We start from the raw sequence: 22,151 nt of genomic DNA on the forward strand, positions 1-22,151 counted from the left end.
GAACAAAAACTAAAAAAGGGCAAATACAGTGCCAATCTATAAAAGGGGAAATAAGGACAACCCGGGGAACTACATACCAGTCAGATTAATTTTTGTACCTGGAAAGATAATGGAGCAAATAATAAAGAAATCAATTTGAAAACATCTAGAAGATAATAAGGTGATAAGTAACAGCATGGATTTGTCAAGAACAAATCATGTCAAACCAACCTGATAGCTTTCTTTGACAGGGTAACAAGCCTTGTGAATATGGGGAAAGCAGTAGACATGGTATATCCTGACTTTAGTAAAGCTTTTGATACTGTCTCACATGACCTTCTCCTAAACAAACTAGGGAAATGCAACCTAGATGAAGCTACTATACAGTGGGTGCATAAATGGTTGGAAAACCATTCCCAGAGAGTAGTTATCAATGGTTCACAGTCCTGCTGGAAGGGCATAACAAGTGGGGTGCCGCAGGGATCAGTATTGGGTCTGGTTCTGTTCAATATCTTCATCAATGGTTTAGATAATGGCATAGAGAGTACATTTATAAAGTTTGTGGAGGATACCGAGCTGAAAGGGGTTGCACGTGCTTTGGAGGATAGGATTATAACTCAAAATGATCTGGACAATTTGGAGAAATGGTCTGAAGTAAATAGGATGAAATTCAATAAGGACAAATGCAAAGTACTCCACTTAGGAAGGAACAATCAGTTGCACACATACAAAATAGGAAATGACTGCCTAGGAAGGAGTACTGCGGAAAGGGACCTGGGTGTCATAGTGGACCACAAGCTAAATATGAATCAACAGTGTAACTCTTGCAAAAAAAGCAATCATTCTGGGATGTATTAGTAGGAGTGTTGTAAGCAAGACACAAGAAGTAATTCTTCCATTCTACATTTCAAAACAGGGATCCTACCAATGTGAAATTAACGTTCTTGTCAATTTCATGGTTCCAGCGGACAGCCACCCTGACAGTCAACAGCTATTCAAATAAGGCAGTTTCTACACCGACACTGTCACCCAAACAACATCGACCTAAGCCTTATGCCTCTCTTTGAGGTGGATTTACTAGGTGAGCGTATCGGCTAAGGTACAGCGGCAGAAAAAACACAGTAGCGGGTACTTACTTCAGCTATGTCTATACTATGGACCTTACAGCAGCACAGCTGTACCCACTGCAACTGCGCCACTGTAAGGTCTCCCATGTAGCCATTCTATGCTGGCAGGAGATAGCTTTCCCACCAGCATAATTAAACCACCCCAACGAGCAGCAGTAGCTATGTCAGCTAGAGAGCGTCTCCTGCTGACATAGCGCCATCCACACCAGTGCTTTTGTGGGTCAGGGAAGTGTTTTTTTCACACCCCCGAGCAACAAAAATTTTGCCGACATAAGTACTAGTGTAGACAAAGCCATTGTTAGGTCAACGTAAGCTGCCTTATGTCCACTTAACTTGGTACTGTAGACATGCCCTAGCCCTTATGGCTGTAGACATAACTCTGAAAACATGAACTGAGCACAAACCGATAATGGCCTTGGCTACATTTGCAGATGTACAGCGCTGTGAGTTAAACCTGACTTCGTGCAGCTGAGTAGGAAAAGCACTGCAGTCTGTCCACACTGACAGCTGCCCAGCGCACTGTCGTGGCCACATTTGTGGCAACTGCAGTGCTATTGGGAGCAGTGCATTATGGGCAGCTATCCCATAGAGCACCTCTTCCCATTCTGGCGCTGTGGGTTGTGGGAAAGGGGCGTAGGTGCGGGGCATTCTGGGTCCTGTCCCAACGCCCCGTAATGCATCGCTTCGCATCCCAGAAATCCCTTTGTTTCCATCCACCTTTGGTGCCATCTTTCAACGGTTTCTGTGCAGCGCGATCTGTCTGTGGGAATGGAACCCAAACTGCTGAGACGTATGCTGACTTATCTCGCCGGCACGTCACGTTTGGCTGTCGAACTGTTCCTTAAGATCCAAAGTGACAGTGAGAGTGAGGAGTCCGACAATGCTATCGAGCCGCGTAATGCGTACGACACGAAATTGCTTGTGGCATTCACGGACATGCGCAGCACCGTGGAACGCCGCTATTCGGCTCAGGAAACAAGCACCGAGTGGTGGGATCACATCGTCATGGAAGTCTGAGATGACGAGCAGTGGCTGCAGAACTTTCGGATGAGAAAAGCTACTTTCATGGGACTGTGTGAGGAGCTTGCCCCCACCCTGCAGCGCAAGGACACGAGATTGAGAGCTGCCCTGCCAGTGGAGAAGCGGGTGGCAACCTGGAAGCTGGAAACTCCAGACAGCTACCGGTCGGTCGCAAACCAGTTTAGAGTGGCAAAGTCAACCGTTGGAATCGTGTTAATGCAAGTTTGCAAGGCCATTAATCGCATCCTACTCAGAAGAACTGTGACTCTGGGTAACGTGCAGGAAATAGTGGATGGCTTTGCACAAATGGGGTTCCCTAACTGTGGAGGGGCGATAGATGGGACGCACATTCCTATTCTGGCACCACCCCACCTAGGATCCGAGTACGTTAATTGGAAGGAGTATTTCTCTATGGTTCTCCAGGCGCTTGTGGATCACCGTGGGCGTTTCATTGACATTAACCCAGGCTGGCCCGGAAAGGTGCATGACGCACGCATCTTTCGGAACACTTGGCTGTTCAGGAAGATGCAGGCCGGGACTTTTTTCCCCAGAGTGGAAGATCACGGAAGGGGAAGTTGAAATGCCCATTGTGATCCTTGGAGATCCCGCTTACCCGTTAATGCCGTGGCTCATGAAACCCTACACAGGGAGCCTTGACAGCAGCAAGGAATGGTTCAACTACAGGCTGAGCCAGTACCGAATGACTGTGGAGTGTGCCTCTGGCCGTTTAAAGGCCCCCTGGCGATCTCTGTATGGGAAGCTGGACTTGACCGAAAACAGCATCCCCGCGGTTATATCCGTGTGCGGTGCCCTCCATAATATTTGTGAAGGGAAGGGTGAAAGCTTCACTCAGGCATGGACCTCCGAGGTTCAACACTTGGAGGCTGAATTTGCACAGCCAGAGAGCAGGGCTATTACAGGGGCCCAGCGCAGGGCTGCAAGGATTAGGGATGCCTTGAGGGAGCAATTTGAGGCTGAAAACCAGCAGTGATATCTGGTGCCCTGCACGGGAGTGAAGTGCAGTAGTTCCAAGCTTTAGGAATCAGTGTTTGCTAAGCAGACAAGCAGACTTGCAGTACCTGTTTATTTCCTGGGGCTAAGGAGTTTTTTACTTTATGCAATAATAAAGAATGTTTTCAAAGCCAAAATATCCATTTATTGAAAAGAAACAAGGGGGTGGAGTGGGGAACAGTACAATCACAGATTCGCATATGTCCTGTCTGGTGTGCTGTGCAATGAGTGCTGCACGGTGATGGGGGTTGAGTGCAGAGGGTAAGGGTCGTGGTTTTCAGGGCTGGGTGGTGAAGATACTGGTGTTGGTGGCGTGAAGAACACAGAAGTTGGGGAAAGTGGGTTGGAGGTGACAGTGGGGCACAACGGAAAGTTTTAGGACAAGGGCTGTGAGGGGGGGGTGGCGTTTGTGGTACTCCTCTTTCTGCATGGCTATGAGCTCCTGGATAGCGTCTGCTTGGCGCTCCAAGATGCTTATGAGCCGATCAGTGCTTTGCTGCCGGTGCGCGGTGCTTTGCCGCCCGTGCGCTGCGTTTTCCTGGCAGATCCTGCTTTCTCTCTCCCTCCAGTTCTGTGCTTTCTCATTCTCTTTAATAGATTGCCGCATCACTTCTTGCAGCATGTCTTCTTTGCTTTTTCGCGGTCTATTCCTGAGTCTTTGCAGTCTCTGAGCAGGCGATAAGAGGTACGGCTGAGGTCTCAAGGTTGATGCTGCTGTATAGGCAAAATGCAACATTTAACAGAGGCAGCATTGTTTATACCAGACAGAGTAATGATTCCCCCCGCACTTGAGTAGAAAACACACAGGGTCTACACAATAGCATAATTTTCCCGTCCGAAACAAAGCACACATGTCCCAAGGGAGTCTCAAAATGGTGAGTAAGGGGGACTGATTGTTTCAGGGCTGCACTCTCCTCTGGGTTTCTGTGCCTTGGGGAGAGCCAACAGCTTCAGGGGGCACCTACACTGAACACTATCCCAACATTTTCCATAGGAGTTCGTCCTGGATGATATCTTGCTGCTGAGGGTGACCTGGGAAGCAAGGGAGGGTCTTCTACTGCAATGCAGCTTCCGCCCTGGCCCATATGCAGCTTGCCTGTGTGCAGCAATGGTCCCCACGCCCCTCGCGGCACAGTGGCGCGGACACGTTAGCCTGGCTGGGACAAGGACCACGGTGGCTCTCCCGATAAACCTGCGCAAGTGCATTGCACACGTTCTGGATGAGACATTTGAGGAGATTACCGAGGCCGATTACCACGATGTGATAAACCACATCAATGCACTATTCCACATCTAGGCATGCATGCCTAACCCTGCGCTCCCAAAGAGCCCGCACCTAAAAAATTGCTTCCCGAAAAAAAAGCTTACCAGGAATCTGCTCTTCTGTTTGTCCTCCACCAAGTACCAGCCGCTGCGACTGGCTACCTTCCTCCTGGCTCGAGAAGAGCGCCTGGCTGCATGGCTCCAGGAATTTCGGGGTGTCTCCATCCAGCCCACCACCATCACTCCCGTTTTCCTCCTCTTCCTCCTCCCCCACCCACGCCAGCTCTGAAGTGTCCATGGTGGTGCTCGGAGTGGAGGTGGGGTTAACCCCAAGTATCGCATCCAGCTCTTTGTAGAATCGGCAGGGCGCGGGGGGAGCACCTGAGCGTCCGTTTGTGTCGCGGGCTTTGCGGTAGGCGCTCCTTCACTTTAATCCTGCACTGCAGGGCATCCCGGTCATGGCCCCTTTCCATCATGTCCTTTGATACCTTCCCGAAGGTATCGTAATTCCTACAGCTGGAGCGCAGCTGGGACTGGACAGCTTCCTCCCCCCAAACACTGATGAGGTCCAGCAACTCGCCATTGCTCCATGCTGGGGCTCGCTTGGCGCGTGAAGGCATGGTCATCTAGAAAGATGCGCTGAAAGCACTCCACGCCTGAGCAAACAGGAAGGGGATTTTTAAAATTGCCGGGGAATGTAAAGGGTGGGTCACATGGTTGGTTACCTGAAGCCAGGGCAGTAGAGTTTGAACTGATGACCAGAGTGGCTAGAACAGGCATTTGGGATACTGCCGAATAATTCTGGAGGCCATTCACAGCGCATTGGGTGGCCACACTGGTGCCGCAGCGCTGCAGCAGCAGCGCAATACATGCTATTCCTCTCGGAGAGGTGGAGTACATGCAGCGCTGCAACCACGGAGATACAGCGCTGCAAATGCCTGGCCAGTGTGGACGGGGACTGAGTTACAGCACTGGGGGCGGCTTTACAGCGCTGTAACTCGCAAGTGTAGCCAAGGCCATAGAGAGCCTAAATCAATAGTTCTAAAAGGTGTGAACTACCTTATTCATCTCAATTAAGGATCCAGGGGCTCTGCAATTCAACAACTGTAGAATCTGCCCTTTTTCCAAGATGCCACAAAATTCACCACTTTGCTAACATTTTTGTAAATGCTTGGGACCTTGTGCATTCCAATGCATGCATAAATAAAGCTGTTTAGATCCTGTGGACCTTTAGACTTAGTTTAAACCCATCAGAACGTTCTTGAACTGTGCAACAGCTTCCTTGCAGCTGTAACCTACTTCAGGAGCCTTAAGGTTTCCCTAAACTTTTCAATATCTATTTAAAAGTGTATTGACAAACAATCTACTTACCCTATTATTTTAACTGAAAGTTTTGAAAGGCCCCTTATAAGAAAAACAAATGTGTTTTAAGGATACCAGTTTCCACATCACACACCCTTAACTGCAGCATGACTTTGATCATGGCAAAATTTTAAAAGTTACATTACTTTCATAAAACAAGCATTTGCTTTACCTTCTCATTCTGACATAAAACACACTGCACTATTTAAAAATATAACAGTTTGTCAGAATATGGACTGGTAATTAACTAAAAGTTTAGTGGTTACAATCACTGTATCTACTGGAGTCAGTTGTTTTCATGGAAACCTTGAGTAGTCTTCCCCCTTTGCATCAGCCAGATATAATTAGTAAGCAGAACAAACACTGATACTGTTCTGAAAGCAAAATATCAGCAGGCATAAAAGCGTGTCTTTGAAATAGAAAGGCCTTAAATTGCTTATTCAGTAGTCTACCGTGAATATGATTAATCTCCATCACTTTTAAACAACTCCTCAGTTTTAAACAATCTCCTCTTGGGATTACCTTAACTGTACTGCAATCTATTTTAAAGGACAGCTGGAAACACCAAAATCTATATATAAGCAGAGTTTGAAAGAACCGCTTGCCTCCACATCCAAGAGGAGAAGAAATTTGGAGAGGGAATGAGCAGAGAGTTACTGTATCTACTTGCTCCTTCGGCTGAAAGCAAAGCAGCCTAAGTGCCACTAGTGCTTTCCCAGGATTGTGGAAACTACTGAGAGGACAAGAAGCCTTTCCAGGGGGAGTCAAGAGAAAACTTGCACGTGCTTTGTTGTATGTAGGTGACTGTCCAAAAGAGAGTGAGATGATATAAATTTAAAAAGTAAACCAAGGGGGAAAGATTTGGGGGGGAAGGAGGGTGCAAAGATGATGGGGGTTGTTGGGAGAGTGAAAATGCAGGCTGATCCAGATGCCCATCATAACTGCAGTGAACACATATCCATATGGACCCCAGAATTCTATCATGGTAATCTGAGCACACAAGCACTTTTTCCCTTTCTCTTGTGAAATGAGTATGGCCAGAAAGTAGTTAAACAGTGGCTTCTCCTCAATATAGGACATAATACACTAACAAATTCAAAATCTGTGGATGATCTGTGAACACAAAGTTTGTTTGAACTGTTATAAGAGCACTAATCAATTACTTTTATCACAAACACCTGTAAAAAGCACCAGAAAAGTGTTAAATGTTACTGGCAAACAAGGAAAATAAGAGAAATCAAGTTATATTTAATCATAATTTTGACACAACATGATGTTGCAACTTCTGAACCACACAATACACTACGGTGCAGGGACATTCAATGTCACTGACTGAAGCTGAATGGGGGCACTGCAGAAAGATTGCATTTTTCTCCATTCGGGAGAAAACAGTTACCATATATACTCATTCATAAGCCGAATTCTTTTTAGTAAAAAAGGGAAGCACCAGAGAAAGGGTTAGGCTTATGAACGGGTATAGAGAGGGAGAGGTGGGACACAGCCCCTCCCGCCAACAGAGAGAGCAAGGAGAGGCAGCAGCGCCAGAAGGGAAGAGGTGGGGCCAGAGTCTCTCTGCTTCTGGCCACGCTGCTCTCCCCCCAGCCGCCGAAGCAGCTGCAGCTCAGGGGCTGGCAGGCTGCAGCCGTGCCGCTCAGCTCCGCCCCCCAGAGCAAGCTGCGGTCGCACCGCCTGGCCCGCCAGAGCACACTGCAGCCGTGCCGCCCGGCCCAGTCCGCCGGAATATGCTGCGGCCACACCGCCCAGTCTGGTCCACAGGAGCAGCTTCAGCCAGGCCAGAGACATCCTCCCTAGATAGGGTAGGAAGGGATGGGATGGGGAGAGTGTGGGAGTCCTGGGCTAGGGGTGGGGTCATGTGGGGGGCTGGTCACAGAGGTTACTCCTCTGAACCCCAGCTTCTCCCCCCCAAAAATTTCCCCACCAGTTGCTGTCCCAGCCTGTCAGGGTAAGCATCTGGCGCGCCAGAACACTTTGGCCTGGTCTACACTATGAGTTTAATTCGAATTTAGCAGCGTTAAATCGAATTAACCCTGCACCCATCCACACAACGAAGCCATTTCTTTTGAAATAAAAGGGCTCTTAAAATGGATTTCTGTACTCCTCCCCGACTAGGAGTAGCGCCAAAATCGATATTGCCATTTCGAATTAGGGTTAGCGTGGCCACAATTCAACGGTATTGGCCTCCTGGAGCTATCCCGCAGTGCACCATTGTGACCGCTCTGGACAGCAATCTGAACTCGGATGCACTGGCCAGGTAGACAGCAAAAGCCCCGCGAACTTTTGAATTTCATTTCCTGTTTGCCCAGCATGGAGAGCACAGGTGACCACGCAGAACTCATCAGCACAGGTAACCATGCAGTCCGAAAATCGAAAAAGAGCACTAGCATGGACCGTACGGGAGGTACTGGATCTGATCGCTATATGGAGAGACGATTCAGTGCTAGCAGAACTATATTCCAAAAGACGAAATGCCAAAACTTTTGAAAAAAATCTCCAAGGGCATGATGGAGAGAGGCCACAATAGGGACTCATATCAGTGCCATGTGAAAGTTAAGGAGCTCAGACAAGCTTATCAAAAAACAAAGGAGGCAAACGGTCGCTCCGGGTCAGAGCCACGGACATGCCGCTTCTACGCTGAGCTGCATGCAATTCTAGGGAGGGCCGCCACTACCCCACCTCTGACCGTGGATTCCGAGGCGGGGGTAATCTCAGCCATGCCTGAGGATTCGGCAGACGGGGAAGATGAGGAGGAGGAGGATGACGACGAGCTTGCGGAGAGCACACAGCACTCCGTTCTCCCCAGCGGGCAGGATCTTTTTCTCAGCCTGACTGAAGTACCCTCCCAACCCTCAGACAATGAGGCCATGGAAGGGACCTCAGGTGAGTGTTCCTTTGTAAATATAAAACATGGTTTAAAAGCAAGCATTTTTTAATGATTAATTTGCCCTGAAGACTTGGGATACATTCGCGGCCAGTACAGCTACTGGAAAAGTCTGTTAATGTGTCTGGGGATGGAGTAGAAATCCTCCAGGGACATCCCCATGAAGATCTCTTGGAAGTACTCCAAAAGCCTTTCCAGAAGATTTCTGGGCAGTGCAGCCTTATTCCATCCTCCATGGTAGGACACTTGACCACGCCATGCTAGTAGCAAGTAATCTGGTATCATGGCATGACAAAGCCTGGCAGCGTATGGTCCCAGTGTTTGCTGGCATTCAAGCAACATCCGTTCTTTATCTAGCTGTGTTATCCTCAGGAGAGTGATATCACTCATGGTAACCTGGTTGAAATATGGAAATTTAATTAAGGGGACAGAGGTGGACGTTCCTACTGGGCTATTTGCCTGTGGCTGAGAAATCCTTCCCTGCAGTTAGCCAAGCGGGGGGACGGGGAGGGATCTTCCCTGATACCAGCCATGTGGTGGGGGGAGGGGTAAAGCGATCATCCCAGAGACTTGGATGGGAGGGGGTTCGTTTGGTTTCTGCTGCTGCACGTTAACAGGAAAACCACAGCACTCAACGGGCCTTGCTTGGTATGTGGGAAAGGAGCCAAAAGACAATGGCGAATTCTGTTGCCCGGACCTGCGTCTGTGATCTCTAGCAGCAAAGCCGCAGGCAGTCAATATTAAGATGCAAAATGCAACCTTGTACTGAAATCACGTGCTATGTAATGTGAATAGTGTTGTTCACCGTGAAAGAGTATACACATTGCTCTAAAAGGTATCTTTTTAAATACTTCTCTACCTTTTTTCCCCTCCCTCCCGCAGCTGCAAATTTTTCAAGCCCCCCTCCTCCGTCCCGAAGGCTCTCTCAGATAAGGCAGCGAAAAAAAAGGATGCGAGACGAAATGTTCTCTGAAATCATGGAATCCACCCGCAATGAAAGAGCTCATCTGAATGAGTGGAAAGACACGGTATCAAAGTACAGGAAAGATGCCAGTGAACGTGAGGTCATGAGGGACACTCGAGATGAGAGGTGGCAGGCTGCAACGCTGGTGCTGCTGCGTGATCAAACGGACATGCTCCAGCATCTGGTGGAGCTTCAGGAACGGCAGCAGGAACACAGAGTGCCGGTGCAGCTGTATAACGTCCCTCCCCCCTCACCATGTTCCATAGCCTCCTCACCCAGACACCCAAGAACGCAAGGGGGAGGGGGGAAGGCTCCGTGCATCCTCCCACTCCACCCCAGTAGACAGCCCAACCAAAAGGCTGTCATTATATTGAACTTTTTTAGTGGCCTTTTCCTTCCCTCCTATCCTCCACCCAAACCCCACCCGGGCTACCTTATCAGTTCTCCTCCTATAATCAATTAATAAAGAATACATGATTTTTAAATGATAGTGACTTTATTTCCTTTGAAAGCAAGCTGTGATCAAAGGGGGGAGGGTGGTTTGCTTACAGAGAATGAGTCAATCAAGGGGGTGGGTTTTCAACAAACAGAACTTTCACACCGAAGCCTGGCCAGTCATGAAACTGGTTTTCAAAGCTTCTCTGATGCGCAGTGCTTCCTGGTGTGCTCTTCTAATCGCCCTGGTGTCTGGCTGCGCGTAATCAGCGGCCTGGCGATTTGCCACAGCCTCCCACCCCACCATAAAGGTCTCCCCCTTACTCTCACAGAGATTGTGGCGCAAACAGCAATAACAATGGGAATATTAGTTTGGCTGAGGTCTGAGCGAGTCAGTAATATGCGCCAGCGACCCTTTAAACATCCAAATGCACATTCTACCACCATTCTGCACTTGCTCAGCCTGTAGCTGAACAGGTCCTGACTACTGTCCAGGCTGCCTGTGTATGGCTTCATGAGCCATGGCATTAAGGGGTAGGCTGGGTCCCCAAGGATAACTATAGGCATTTCAACATCCCCAACAGTTATTCTCTCGTCTGGGAAGTAAATCCCTTGTTGCAGCCATTTAAACAGAGTAGTGTTCCTGAAGACGCGAGCATCATGGATCCTTCCCGGCCATCCCACGTTGATGTTGGTGAAACGTCCCTTGTGATCCACCAGTGCTTGCAGAACCACTGAAAAGTACCCCTTGCAGTTTATGTACTGGGTACCCTGGTGCTCCGGTGCCAAGATAGGGATATGGGTTCCATCTATCGCCCCACCACAGTTAGGGAATCCCATTGCAGCAAAGCCATCCACTATGACCTGCACGTTTCCCAGAGTCACTACCTTTGGTAGCAGCAGCTCAGTGATTGCTTTGGCTACTTGCATCACAGCAGCCCCCACGGTAGATTTGCCCACTCCAAATTGATTCCCGACTGACCAGTAGCTGTCTGGCATTGCAAGCTTCCACAGGGCTATCGCCACTCGCTTCTCAACTGTGAGGGCTGCTCTCATCTTGGTATTCTGGCGCTTCAGGGCAGGGGAAAGCAAGTCACAAAGTTCCATGAAAGTGTCCTTACGCATGCGAAAGTTTTGCAGCCACTGGGAATCGTCCCACACCTGCAACACTATGCGGTCCCACCTGTCTGTGCTTGTTTCCCGGGCCCAGAATTGGTGTTCCTCGGCTATAACCTACCCCATTAACAGCATGATCTCCAAAGCGCCGGGGCCCGCGGTTTGATAGAATTCCAGGTCCATGTCCCCATCACTCTTGTCGCTGCGCTGCCGTAGCCTGCTCCTCCTCGCCTGGTTTTGCAGGTTCTGGTTCAGCATAAACTGCACGATAACGCGCGAGGTGTTTACAATCTTCATGACTGCTGTCTTGAGCGGAGCGGGCTCCATGCTTGCCACGGTATGGCGTCTGCACTGTTCACCCAGGAAAAAAGGCGCAAAATAGTTGTCTGCCGTTGCTTTCCCAGAGGGAGGAGGAGGATGTACCCAGAACCACCCGCGACAATGTTTTTGGCCCCATCAGGCATTGGGATCTCAACCCAGAATTCCAATGGGCGGAGGAGACTGCGGGAACTATGCGATAGCTATGGGATAGCTACCCACAGTCCAACGCTCCGAAAGTCGACGCTAGCCTCGGTACATGGACGCACACAGCCGAATTACTGTGCTTAGTGTGGCCGCATACACTCGACTTTATACAATCAGTTGCAAAAAATCGAATTCTGTAAATTCGGATTAATCCCGTAGTGTAGACATACCCTTTGTTTGCCTCTGTGCCTGCGGACGCTCGAGGTAAACAAACCATCTCGGCCCGGGAGCCAAAGTTTGCTGGCTCCTGAATTATAGGGTCGGCTTATGAACAGGGTCATAAAAATGTTCCATTTTTACTTATCCATCTTGCGGGGGTCGGCTTATAAATGAACCGGCTTATGATCGAGTATATACAGTATGTTTTGTTCTCTTTATTAAAAAGATATAGTAATAAAAACCTTGACAAAGGTTCTTGGGTATTTAATGCCACAACTTCACCTCAGGCCTTTGAATGTCCCAGTGGATCATTAATTCACAGAAAATACCCTGTGACCAAGTCACTCACATTCAAGTTAACTAAACCATTAAAGGGGGGGGGGGAAATTGAGTTTGCTCACTACTTGAATAAAAGTGCTCAGTAACCTGTGATGGTATGCCATAGATGTAATAGTATGCCAGACCAATCCAAGCCTTGATTTAACTTCACTATATTCAGATTGTATATGCTGAACATATACAACCATCATTACAAGAAAACAAATATGTTTTAATTAGGCATAAAATATTTCTCAAGTACAATGTTCATATCAGAAGTCTGTCTAAGCAGGAAAGTGTTCTCACAAAGGCTAAATATGGAAGTCAAAAATTTTAAAAATGTGGGTCATGCCCCAATTTTTTTCCTCTCTTATTGGAAAATCTGATTAACGGATAAGAAAAAGTGATTAAAAATATTGTATTAAGACAGCACTTTTTGTCCATAGCTAACAAGACACACTTACCAGCAGAATGAATTATCTTATCTCCAATCTCCTTCGCTCCCTATTTATTACCTCATTTTTCAATTTTTCCCAAGTGATAAAAACTAAGGCTGTACCCACACTACACTTCAAACTATGCTAGTAACAGCCATGTTTAAACCATTTTTTGTTTTCTTTTTAAAGAATCATGTTATACCATCATGCTATGGACTACCTGGAGGCACAGCCCAGAGCATCATTCTCAAGAAAAAAAAAAATTGTCCATACCAGTCAGGGTATCTGTTAGCAACACATGGTAATAAATAACTTAGGCCTGATCTACACCTAAAACTGAGGTTGACCAGGCTACATCACTCAGGAGTGTGAAAAATTCACACCTCTGATAGATATAGTTAGGCTGAACTAAGCCCTGGTACAAACACCCCAAGGTCAATGAAAGAATTCTTCCACCAACCTTGCTACTGCCTCTCAAAGTTTTACTACTACAATAGAAAACCCCCTTCTGTAGCTGCAGCGACTATGCTACAGTGGTATAGTGGCAGCTCTGCTGCTGTAGTGCAGACACACTCTTAAGGCTTGTCTTTAGTGAAGATGCTGATGGGAGAGCCATCGGCATAGTTAATCCACCTCCCTGAGAGGTGGTAATTATGTCGGGGTAGACGCTCTCCCGTTGACGCAGTGCTGTCTACACAGGGGGTTAGGTATAACTATGTTGCTGGGGGGTATGGATTTTTCACACCCTTGAGCAAATAGTTATACTGATATAGGTCTGTAGTGTAGACCTGGCCTGAGATATCATAGCCTTAACACTGAAGATTTACTGTCAAAAATTACATATGTACTCTGTAAACCAGCAGTTCTCAAATTTTAGCAACCTGAGGACCCCCATTTCAATTTTAAATGTTTCATGGACCCCAAGCCTCCCGCTCAGCCCCAGGTCCTATCCCCACTCCACCCCTTCCCCCAAGGTCCCACCCCCGACCCACCTCTTCCTGCCCCTGCTCCTCCTCTTTCTGTCCCCTCCCCTGAGCGTGCCCTGTGTCCACTTCTTCCCCTATCTCCCAGTGCCTCCTGTACGCCGCTGAACAGCTGTTCCCCGGCATGCAGGAGGCACTGGGTGGGAGGCGAAGGAGTTGATATGGGGGGGGAGGGCTGGCGGCTCTGGACATGATTCCGCCCCCTCCCCTGAGCGTGCCCCATCCCCGCTCCTCCCTCTCCCTCCCAGCACCTCCTGCACACTGCTCGATAGCTGTTCCCAGGTGTACAAGAGGCACTGGGGGGGGAGGAGTTGAAGGAGGGATGGGGAGAAGTTGATCAGCGGGGCCAGCGAACTCCCTGCAGTATTCTCGCAGATCCACAGGGGTCTGCAGACCCCAGTTTGAGAAATGTTGCGGTAAACTATTGTGTGTAAAGTCTATATAACCGTATTCTGCAACCAGATATGTGCACACCAGACCCTGAAGTGTTCTGGTGCAAGACATTTATAGTTACTATAAATAAATTAGAGTATTCTGTGTTAAAACAAATGGCTTAACTTTTTTTCTTAGCAACCATCCTACAAGAAAAATTGAAGTATTCCATTTCTTGGCAGCTATGTTTTGGGAGAGTCAGATTTAAGGTTACGAAAATTAACATAAGATTTCAAAAGTATCTAAATTTTTGCTAACAGTTAACTGTAAGAATTTTCAAATCTTTACATAAGTTGCATTGTTATTTTTATACTATTCCATGGTAAGGCTGTTCTTGGTGTTTGTTTTTTCTATTTTTAATGTTACTTACTGTAGCAATGTTAACAACATTTACATTATCAACCCTACGCATACACTTGCATGCACTGAAGCCTATCATCTTAAAAATGTTGTGTATATAACTATTATACATTGAATTGTTTTCGGTGCACAAATATCTGTGCACAATATTCTATAAGTTAAGTTCTTATATATGTTGAAGTTTATCTGAAAAAATCTGTATGAGCTCAATTGCGCTAGGTCCTTGCTGCTTCATAACATCCAAAAGCACCTGTGAGGTCCTGGGTTCACTTCCGTCCCCAGAATGACACAATACTTTCAGAACTTGAAAAGCTGAACATGTACCAACACTGATTTTAGAAGCAACTCACGCCTTAGTTCTGCTGAGTTTCTAAATTCCGTTATTGTTCTGAGGATTTGAGGTGCATGAAATAGAATGGATCAGCTGGGAGGGACTGTAACCTGGTATCCTATACTTAATTTCGTCTGGGAACAGATGTGGCATCCAGGAAGGGAAGGAAACTTTTCTAGTGCATGCTTTTATTCTGTGGTGAATTGAAATGTTTGGAGGAAATACCATATGTACGAACTGTGCCCTGCAAAAGAGTTTTGAGAGTTTTCACTGGTGACTTCAATGATTTGGATAAACACATTACTGATAAGAAAAATAAGTATTTTGGTTCACTTTGAAAAATAAGGTTGGTAAGGAGGTTCACAATCATGGTAGAAGTTTACAGTGCAGACAGAACTGTTTAAACATAGTTGCTGATCTACCGTGGATGCAAATGTACCAGGTCTTAATGTCTAATACTAGGAATTGTTTAATAGTAGTAGTCCTCACAATTCTCACTAAAACAGTATGCTATGCTGACTTGGTAGGGGAAGCAGGGAGGAAAATACAACATCAGAGGACCCATCTATGCCACAGAATGTCACCAGTTTTGTAACCACTTTGTAATACAACTGACTGTGTACAGTTCATGTCAAACAAAGCATTGTCAACACATCTTATGTAGGTGGTAGCACATTTCAGCCCTGCTTTGTAACACGATTGTCAGGTTCGAATTAGGTTCCAACATGGTTCTGTTGCATAGATGGGATCACTTAGCATCTACTGTAGCCAATGATCTTACTTTCCAGCTCTCTGCTGTAAGAGTATCCCAAACCACATTGCACCTTGTGAAAAAAGCCCACAATTCTCTGCCCCTTACACCAGCAGCAGAGATAGTATACGTTAACTGTCCAGATTTTCTCCAGAAGGCACTGACACAACATAACTGTGCAGCATGGTAGCTGTGGACAAGCCAACAGAATTAACATATGGTTGGATCAGGAAAATGCTCCTGTGTGGGCAGTTAACCATATTAGATGTAACTGCTTATCAAATTACTATCAAGAAACTATCAAAACCTGGTTACACTTACAGTGGTTCTATGTGCAACATAGACAGGATCAAAAACAGATTGCATCCCCAGCACACAATTCTGTAAGTATAAAATAACAGTCTTAACTTGAATTTTGGAATAGCTAACTGCATGGGTTATGATTAACATCAACTGTTTGAGAGTTTGGAAATCAGCAGGTTTTCCAGTGCAGTTTGAAATAACCACTCACTGTTAGTTCTCCTGTATCGTCTGAATGGCCTAACCTAATTATTTCTTGCAACAAATTGCAAAGTGTAAAAAATATTACAAGCCTCCGCACTATGCATTATTACAACACTGTGTTAACAGCTCTGAGAGACACTGACAGGGCAGAATGCTCATTTGTAGTATTTTTTACTTTTATTTTTTGCAACTGTTCATTTTCAATTGCTTAACCTATTGATTTGCTTCAACACCACCTTATTGCAAGTAAAGCACTCTGGAAAACACGCTGAGTTACAAAATGTACTATGGGAGTCCAATGCTTTGAAAACAAATATGTCCCTTTAATTTCTCAAGCTTCCCCATTATGTAAAATTTGAATCTTCAGGGCTGTAGTTGCTTTCAAAGCATATTTTAGACAATGTGTTTCTAAGAATGCCAGCGTTCAAAACAAATTGCTGCATACAACAGCAACTCTGAAATTACATAGAAACTGTACAAGCACAAAAGAATAAGCCACTTCAAATAAATAACCCCACCACAGGTAAATACAGTTTAATTATCGAACATAGAAGACCATAAAATAAAAATCTTGTTCTATATGATTCATGCAAATTGAAGTTGGAAAAGTTCTTAATGGGTCACTCAGTCTTCTCCTGACAATCCACAATTTATGCGTGTTGCTACTATTTTAAAACGATGCTATTATAAAGAAGGTCTTTTTTTGTAAAAACACTAAAAGAACAGACCTGTTGCACCCTGAAAAAAGGGTCTACACATACTGAAGCACTTTGGCCACTAATCCATCAGAATTAGAAACCTGAAAGCAGTAACCAATAGCAAAAGAGGCAACTACTCCATGCTCTCCCCTCCTCTGTTCTGTCAGGGTGCACGCTGGAGAGAAGGGACTGACTATTAAGACAGCAAAAGAACATTGCAAGGATCTCATGTGGAGGAGACCGTGCACACAGAGAGGAGCCTGTCTACAGTGCGCAAGCCTCCAAAGTACTCTTTATAGATACACCCCACAATACACACCGGGGACACACATACACGGATGCCTAGCCCCCGCCCCCCATGCTCAGACATATACAGCCCCCCTCTCTCTCAAACACCCACAATCGCACACAGCCCCCCCTCATACAACCCCATATCTCCTATGCACGCACCCCCCTCACACACAGCCCCCACCCCGTGCACACACCCCGCCCCACGTCCCGCAGCCGTGTCGTTAACCCCGCAGAGGACCGGTCGCGGCGCTGACGGGACTCACCCTTAACGGCCCGGTCGCTGGTGCCGAGAGGCGGCGGCAGCCCCTTACTCCCCTCCTTGACGGACATGGCCTGGCTCTGCTCCCGGCCGGCGACTGCGGCTCTAGAGGCTGCGGGGGCGGCGGCAGCTAGAAGCCCCGGGCGGCAGCTGCCCAAAGGAACATGGCGTCAGGCGAGACTCCGAATGCCCCACAGCGAGGGGACAGTCCGCCTCGGGACCGACATGCACCGCGCGCCACCCCACGATTGGCGGCTAAGGGAGCATGGGAAAACTCTCCTTCCCGCTACTCCCGCAGCATGACTCTAAGGGAGCGTGGGAAAACTCTCCTTCCCGCTACTCCCGCAGCATGGCCCTAAGGGAGCGTGGGAAAACTCTCTCTCCCGATACTCCCGCAGCATAACCATAAGGAAGCATGGGAAAACTCTCCATCCTACTTCCCGCAGCATGGCCTTACGGGAGCGTGGGAAAACTTTTCCTCCCGCTACACCCGCAGCATGGCCCCAGTTAAAGTTCCATTGAGCTAATGGCTGATGAGGCTGACACAGCTAAGACACCTCAGTTTCGTAGTCAATCATACAGACAGGAGTGATGTGGCCAGAATCATGTCAAACCACCTTGGATGGGCTTAACCTGATGGATCAAGTACGCATTTTGCAGCTGGGTAAACTGGAGCAGACCTTTCTGTGTGAGCCTTGAATCCATGATCACTGAGATTGTAGTATTTCAGAGCAACAGCCGTGTTAGTCTGTATCCGCAAAAAGAACAGGAGTACTTGTGGCACCTTAGAGACTAACAAGTTTATGAGAGCATACGCTGAGATGCCTCTCAGAGTTGGTAAGACAACTCCCACCTGTTCATGCTCTCTGTATGTGTGTATATATATCTCCTCAATATATGTTTCACTCTTTATGCATCCGAAGAAGTGGGCTGTAGTCCACGAAAGCGTATGCTCTCATAAACTTGTTAGTCTCTAAGGTGCCACAAGTACTCCTGTTCTTTTTGAGATTGTAGTGCAACACCTTAACTGCTCATTTACACCCTTTGAGATATCCCTAAGGGAACATTAGTAAAATTCCTCTCTCCTGCCTCATGCCCCCAAAAGGGTGTGTGACAGACATTGCAATTCCATTTAATATCTTTGAGGACTTGTGATATTTGAGGGATCATTCAGCTCCATTAGGAATTCTGTCACCACCTGCCCTGGCACCCGGGGGGGGGGGAGGGGCATAATGCTATGGTTCTATGGCACAGTGACCAGGGAGATTGAAGTGTTCTCCTAGGGGCTTGTTTACCTGCACATCTACCAATGTGATATATACCATCATGTGCCAGCAATGCCCCTCTGCCATGTACCTTGGCCAAACCGGACAGTCTCTATGCAAAAGAATAAATGGACACAAATCAGACTTCAGGAATCATAACATTCAAAAACCAGTAGGAGAACACTTCAGTCTCCCTGGTCGCTCAATAACAGAGCCTAGAAGTGGCAATTCTTCAACAAGAAAACTTCAAAAACAGACTCCAACGTGAAACTGCAGAACTGGAATTAATTTGCAAACTGGATACCATCAGATTAGGCCTGAATAAAGACTGGGAATGGTTGGGTCATTACAAAACCTAAACCTAATTTCCCCAATACTAATTTCCCCCTACTGTTACTCACACTTTCTTGTCAACTGTCTGAAATGGGCCACTCTCATTACTACTTCAAAAGTTATTTTTCCTCCCTTCATATCCTGCTGTTAATTGATTTGTCTCATTAGACTGACCTACACTTGGTAAGGCAACTCACATCTTTTCATGTATTTATACCTGCTCCTGTATTTTCCACTCCATGCGTCTGATGAAATGGGTTCTAGCCCACGAAAGCTTATGCCCAAATAAATTTGTTAGTCTCTAAGGTGCCACAAGGATGCCTTGTCATTTTTGCTGATACAGGCTAACAGCTACCTCTCTGAAACCTGTACCATGGATTGTTACTTGCATCTGGTTTTCTGTAAACATCTGGCTTGGGAGGAGTCCCATGCTGCAGTGAGGTGTATTTGAAATTGTAAGTCATGAGCATAGTATTCTACATACATCTTCATAGAATCATAGAAGATTAGGGTTGGAAGAGACCTCAGAAGTCATGTAGTCCAACTAAATCATCCCAGCCAGGGCTTAGTCAAGCTGGGCCTTAAAATCCTCTAAGGATGGAGATTCCATTCCCTCCCTAGGAAACCCATTCCAGTGCTTCACCAAGCTCCTAGTGAAATAGTTTTTCCTAATATTCAACCTAGACCTCCCACACTTCAATTTGAGACCATTGCTCCTTGTTCTGTCATCTGTCACCACTTAGAACAGCCTAGCTACATTGTCTTTGGAAGCCCCCTTCAGGGAGTTGAAGGCTGCTATCAAATCCCCCCTCACTCTTTTCTTCTGCAGACTAAATGAGCCCAGTTTCCTCAGCCTCTCCTTGAAAGTCATGTGCCCCAGGCCCCTGATCATTTTCGTTGCCCTCCTCTGGGCAACCAATCCCTGGGCACTCCACTTGATACCAGCTGCCAACTAGACATCAGGCCGTTGATCACTACCCGTTGACCCCGACGATCTAACCAGCTTTCTATCCACCTTATAGTCCATTCATCCAGTCCATACTTTTTTAACTTGCTGGCAAGAATACTGTGGGAGACCATATCAAAAGCTTTGCTAAAGTCAAAATATATCACATCCACCGCTTTCCCCATATCCACAGAGCCAGTTATCTCATCATAGAAGGCAATCAGGTTGGTCAGGCATGACTTGCCCTTGGTGAATCCATGTTGACTGTTCCTGATCACCTTCCTCTCCTCCAAGTGCTTCAAAATGGATTCCTTGAAGACCTGCTCCATGATTTTTCCATGGACTGATGGCAGTAGAAGGGACATCTAAATACATAGCTTCATAACCATAGTCTGCATACATATCTCATAACCACCATCAAGTTCAGAACATTACAAACTTTCATAAAAGACCTTACTTGACTTTTGTATACACAATAACATTGTATACAACCAGTAGATTCAGGAGCTTGCTCTTTGGGGTTCAGGCCCCCTGCTCTCCTCTGTCGCGGGGCATGTGCGTCTCGTCCTCTTTTGTGATGGCGTAAGGGTTGTTATACCCCCGAAGCCAAGTCTGCGTGACCACTCTGGATCTCAGGGTACTGTGGACTAACAGCAAAAGTCAATACAGCTGCCCTTTTGCTGGGGCAGGATGGCCTTACGGCCAGAGTCAATATAAATGCCCTCCCTATTGGGGGAGGGGAGGTTGGCCTACCAGCCAGAGTCAATATAGCTGCCCTCTCTATCAGGGCAGAGTGGTCTAACAGCCAGAGTCAATAGGATTGGTGAGGTGGGCCACCGCCCCAGGATCATCCGCAGCCACGGTTGGGGGACCCAGGCCCACCAGGTCCCAACCCAGGGCGTAGGTGGTGACAGGATTGCCCGCCACCAGCTCGATGGGCATCCTGCCAAAACACTCTGAGATAGTTTACAGTTCTGTAACTGGTTCCCTGCAAATTTTCCCTGGGTCAATTCCTACCCATTTTTCTGCGGTATGCCATCTCAGCATTCCCACGGTCACTCCTTCTTCTGGGGCACCTGGACGCTGGGGTTCATGGTTTGTCACCATCTGGCTGGCCTCCGTGTCTTGAAGTGCCAGCAGTTGTTCTGCAGGATCCTGCAGTGCACCTCCCTCCTCTCCAGCAGTCCACCCTGAATGAGCTGGGCTGCTTCCTTTTTTACCTAGTCTCCAGCCAGACTATGCCCAGCAGGGCTGAGGGGGCATGCCCTCCTCAGCCCAAAGAGAGGAATTAACCCCTGCAGTACCAGTGTGGGGCATGCGCGCCCTATCACATCCCCTTAGGGTCTCTGGACCCTGATTGTCATAGGACCATATTGTACTAAGTTTATGTATCACTGTGGGCCAGAGATTGCATGCAGCTCCGGGGGACGGGGGGGCAAACACAGGAACCAAAAACAGTGGGAGGTAATTAAGGTGAATCACTTAGGTTGTAAACAGCTTGGGGGAGAGACCGCCACCTGCAGAGGCTGGCATACAGTGGTTCAGACTGGATTTTTGTGAGACCAACAAAGGAAGGGCTTTTGATATTAAAAGGCTGAGTTTAAACTGACTCAGGGCCTTCCTTCTGATCCAGCAAAAGGCCAGGATTTTCTGTCCAAGTGGAGCCCCAATCCCTGTGGTAGGATTGGAAAGATGTTGCTGTGCTAGGGCCATATAAGACTAGTGGGCCACTCCTGCTGTGTTCAGTGTATCTTTAAATCTGTTTATTGTTTTTATTGTGTTTTCTTCGTAAGGTTTTACCTTAAGAATAAATGTGCTTGCTTAAAAAGAGCAGTGTGGTAATGGCCAGCAATACATTCTTCCTAGCCCTTAGAGACAGACAACCTAATGCACAGACACTGGCCTTTAGGCAGACAGGCTTGCTGGGGATATCATATTGTCAGGGCCGGTGCAAGGATATTTTGCGCCCCTCCCCCACCCCGCACATCGGTTCATTGAGGGGCAAATCCCAACGAGCCTTTATAGATCCTAGGGACCAGCCGTGCCCAGGGGCCAGCCGTGCCCAGGGCTACTCCCCAGACCAGGTTGCCCCCTCCCCGCCCCCTGAACTCCCCTGGAGGGTGCACAGCCCCCCCACGAGCCCTCCCCACCCTACCCCATCCCGGCGTTCCCCGTCCCGAGTCCACTCACTGGCTTTGCCGGGCTTGGGCCGCTGCAGCAGTTCAGCAGGGAGGAGTCACCTTCTGGAGGCACCAGAGAGGCAGAGAATTGGCTTGCGGTGGTGGCGAGCCCCAGCCATGGAGGAGCCGGCGCGGCTCAGGGCAGGGGGGCAGCAGCCCTGCAAAAGTAGTGGCGCAACTAGCGGGGAGCAGCCGCGCCTCCC

The 22,151-nt window shown here is 47.6% G+C and overlaps 1 protein-coding gene across 12 annotated transcripts in view; it reads right to left on the minus strand.

Annotated features, from left to right (window-relative positions):
• Positions 1-17,443, minus strand: part of PPP3CB (protein phosphatase 3 catalytic subunit beta) — a 133,071-nt gene extending 115,628 nt beyond the window's left edge. For all 12 annotated transcript variants that reach the window (XR_008445608.1, XR_008445607.1, XM_054033797.1 and 9 more), the window contains exon 1: positions 17,229-17,443. Coding sequence is in view for 10 of the 12 variants with exons in the window: in XM_054033797.1 (XP_053889772.1) it covers positions 17,229-17,295 (67 nt within the window). In the remaining 2 variants the exon portion in view is untranslated. The remainder of the gene's footprint in view (positions 1-17,228) is intronic.
• Between the last annotated feature and the right edge of the window lie 4,708 nt (positions 17,444-22,151).

Source organism: Malaclemys terrapin, chromosome 7 (genome assembly GCF_027887155.1).
Source record: "Malaclemys terrapin pileata isolate rMalTer1 chromosome 7, rMalTer1.hap1, whole genome shotgun sequence".
Taxonomy (NCBI): Eukaryota; Metazoa; Chordata; order Testudines; family Emydidae; genus Malaclemys; species Malaclemys terrapin.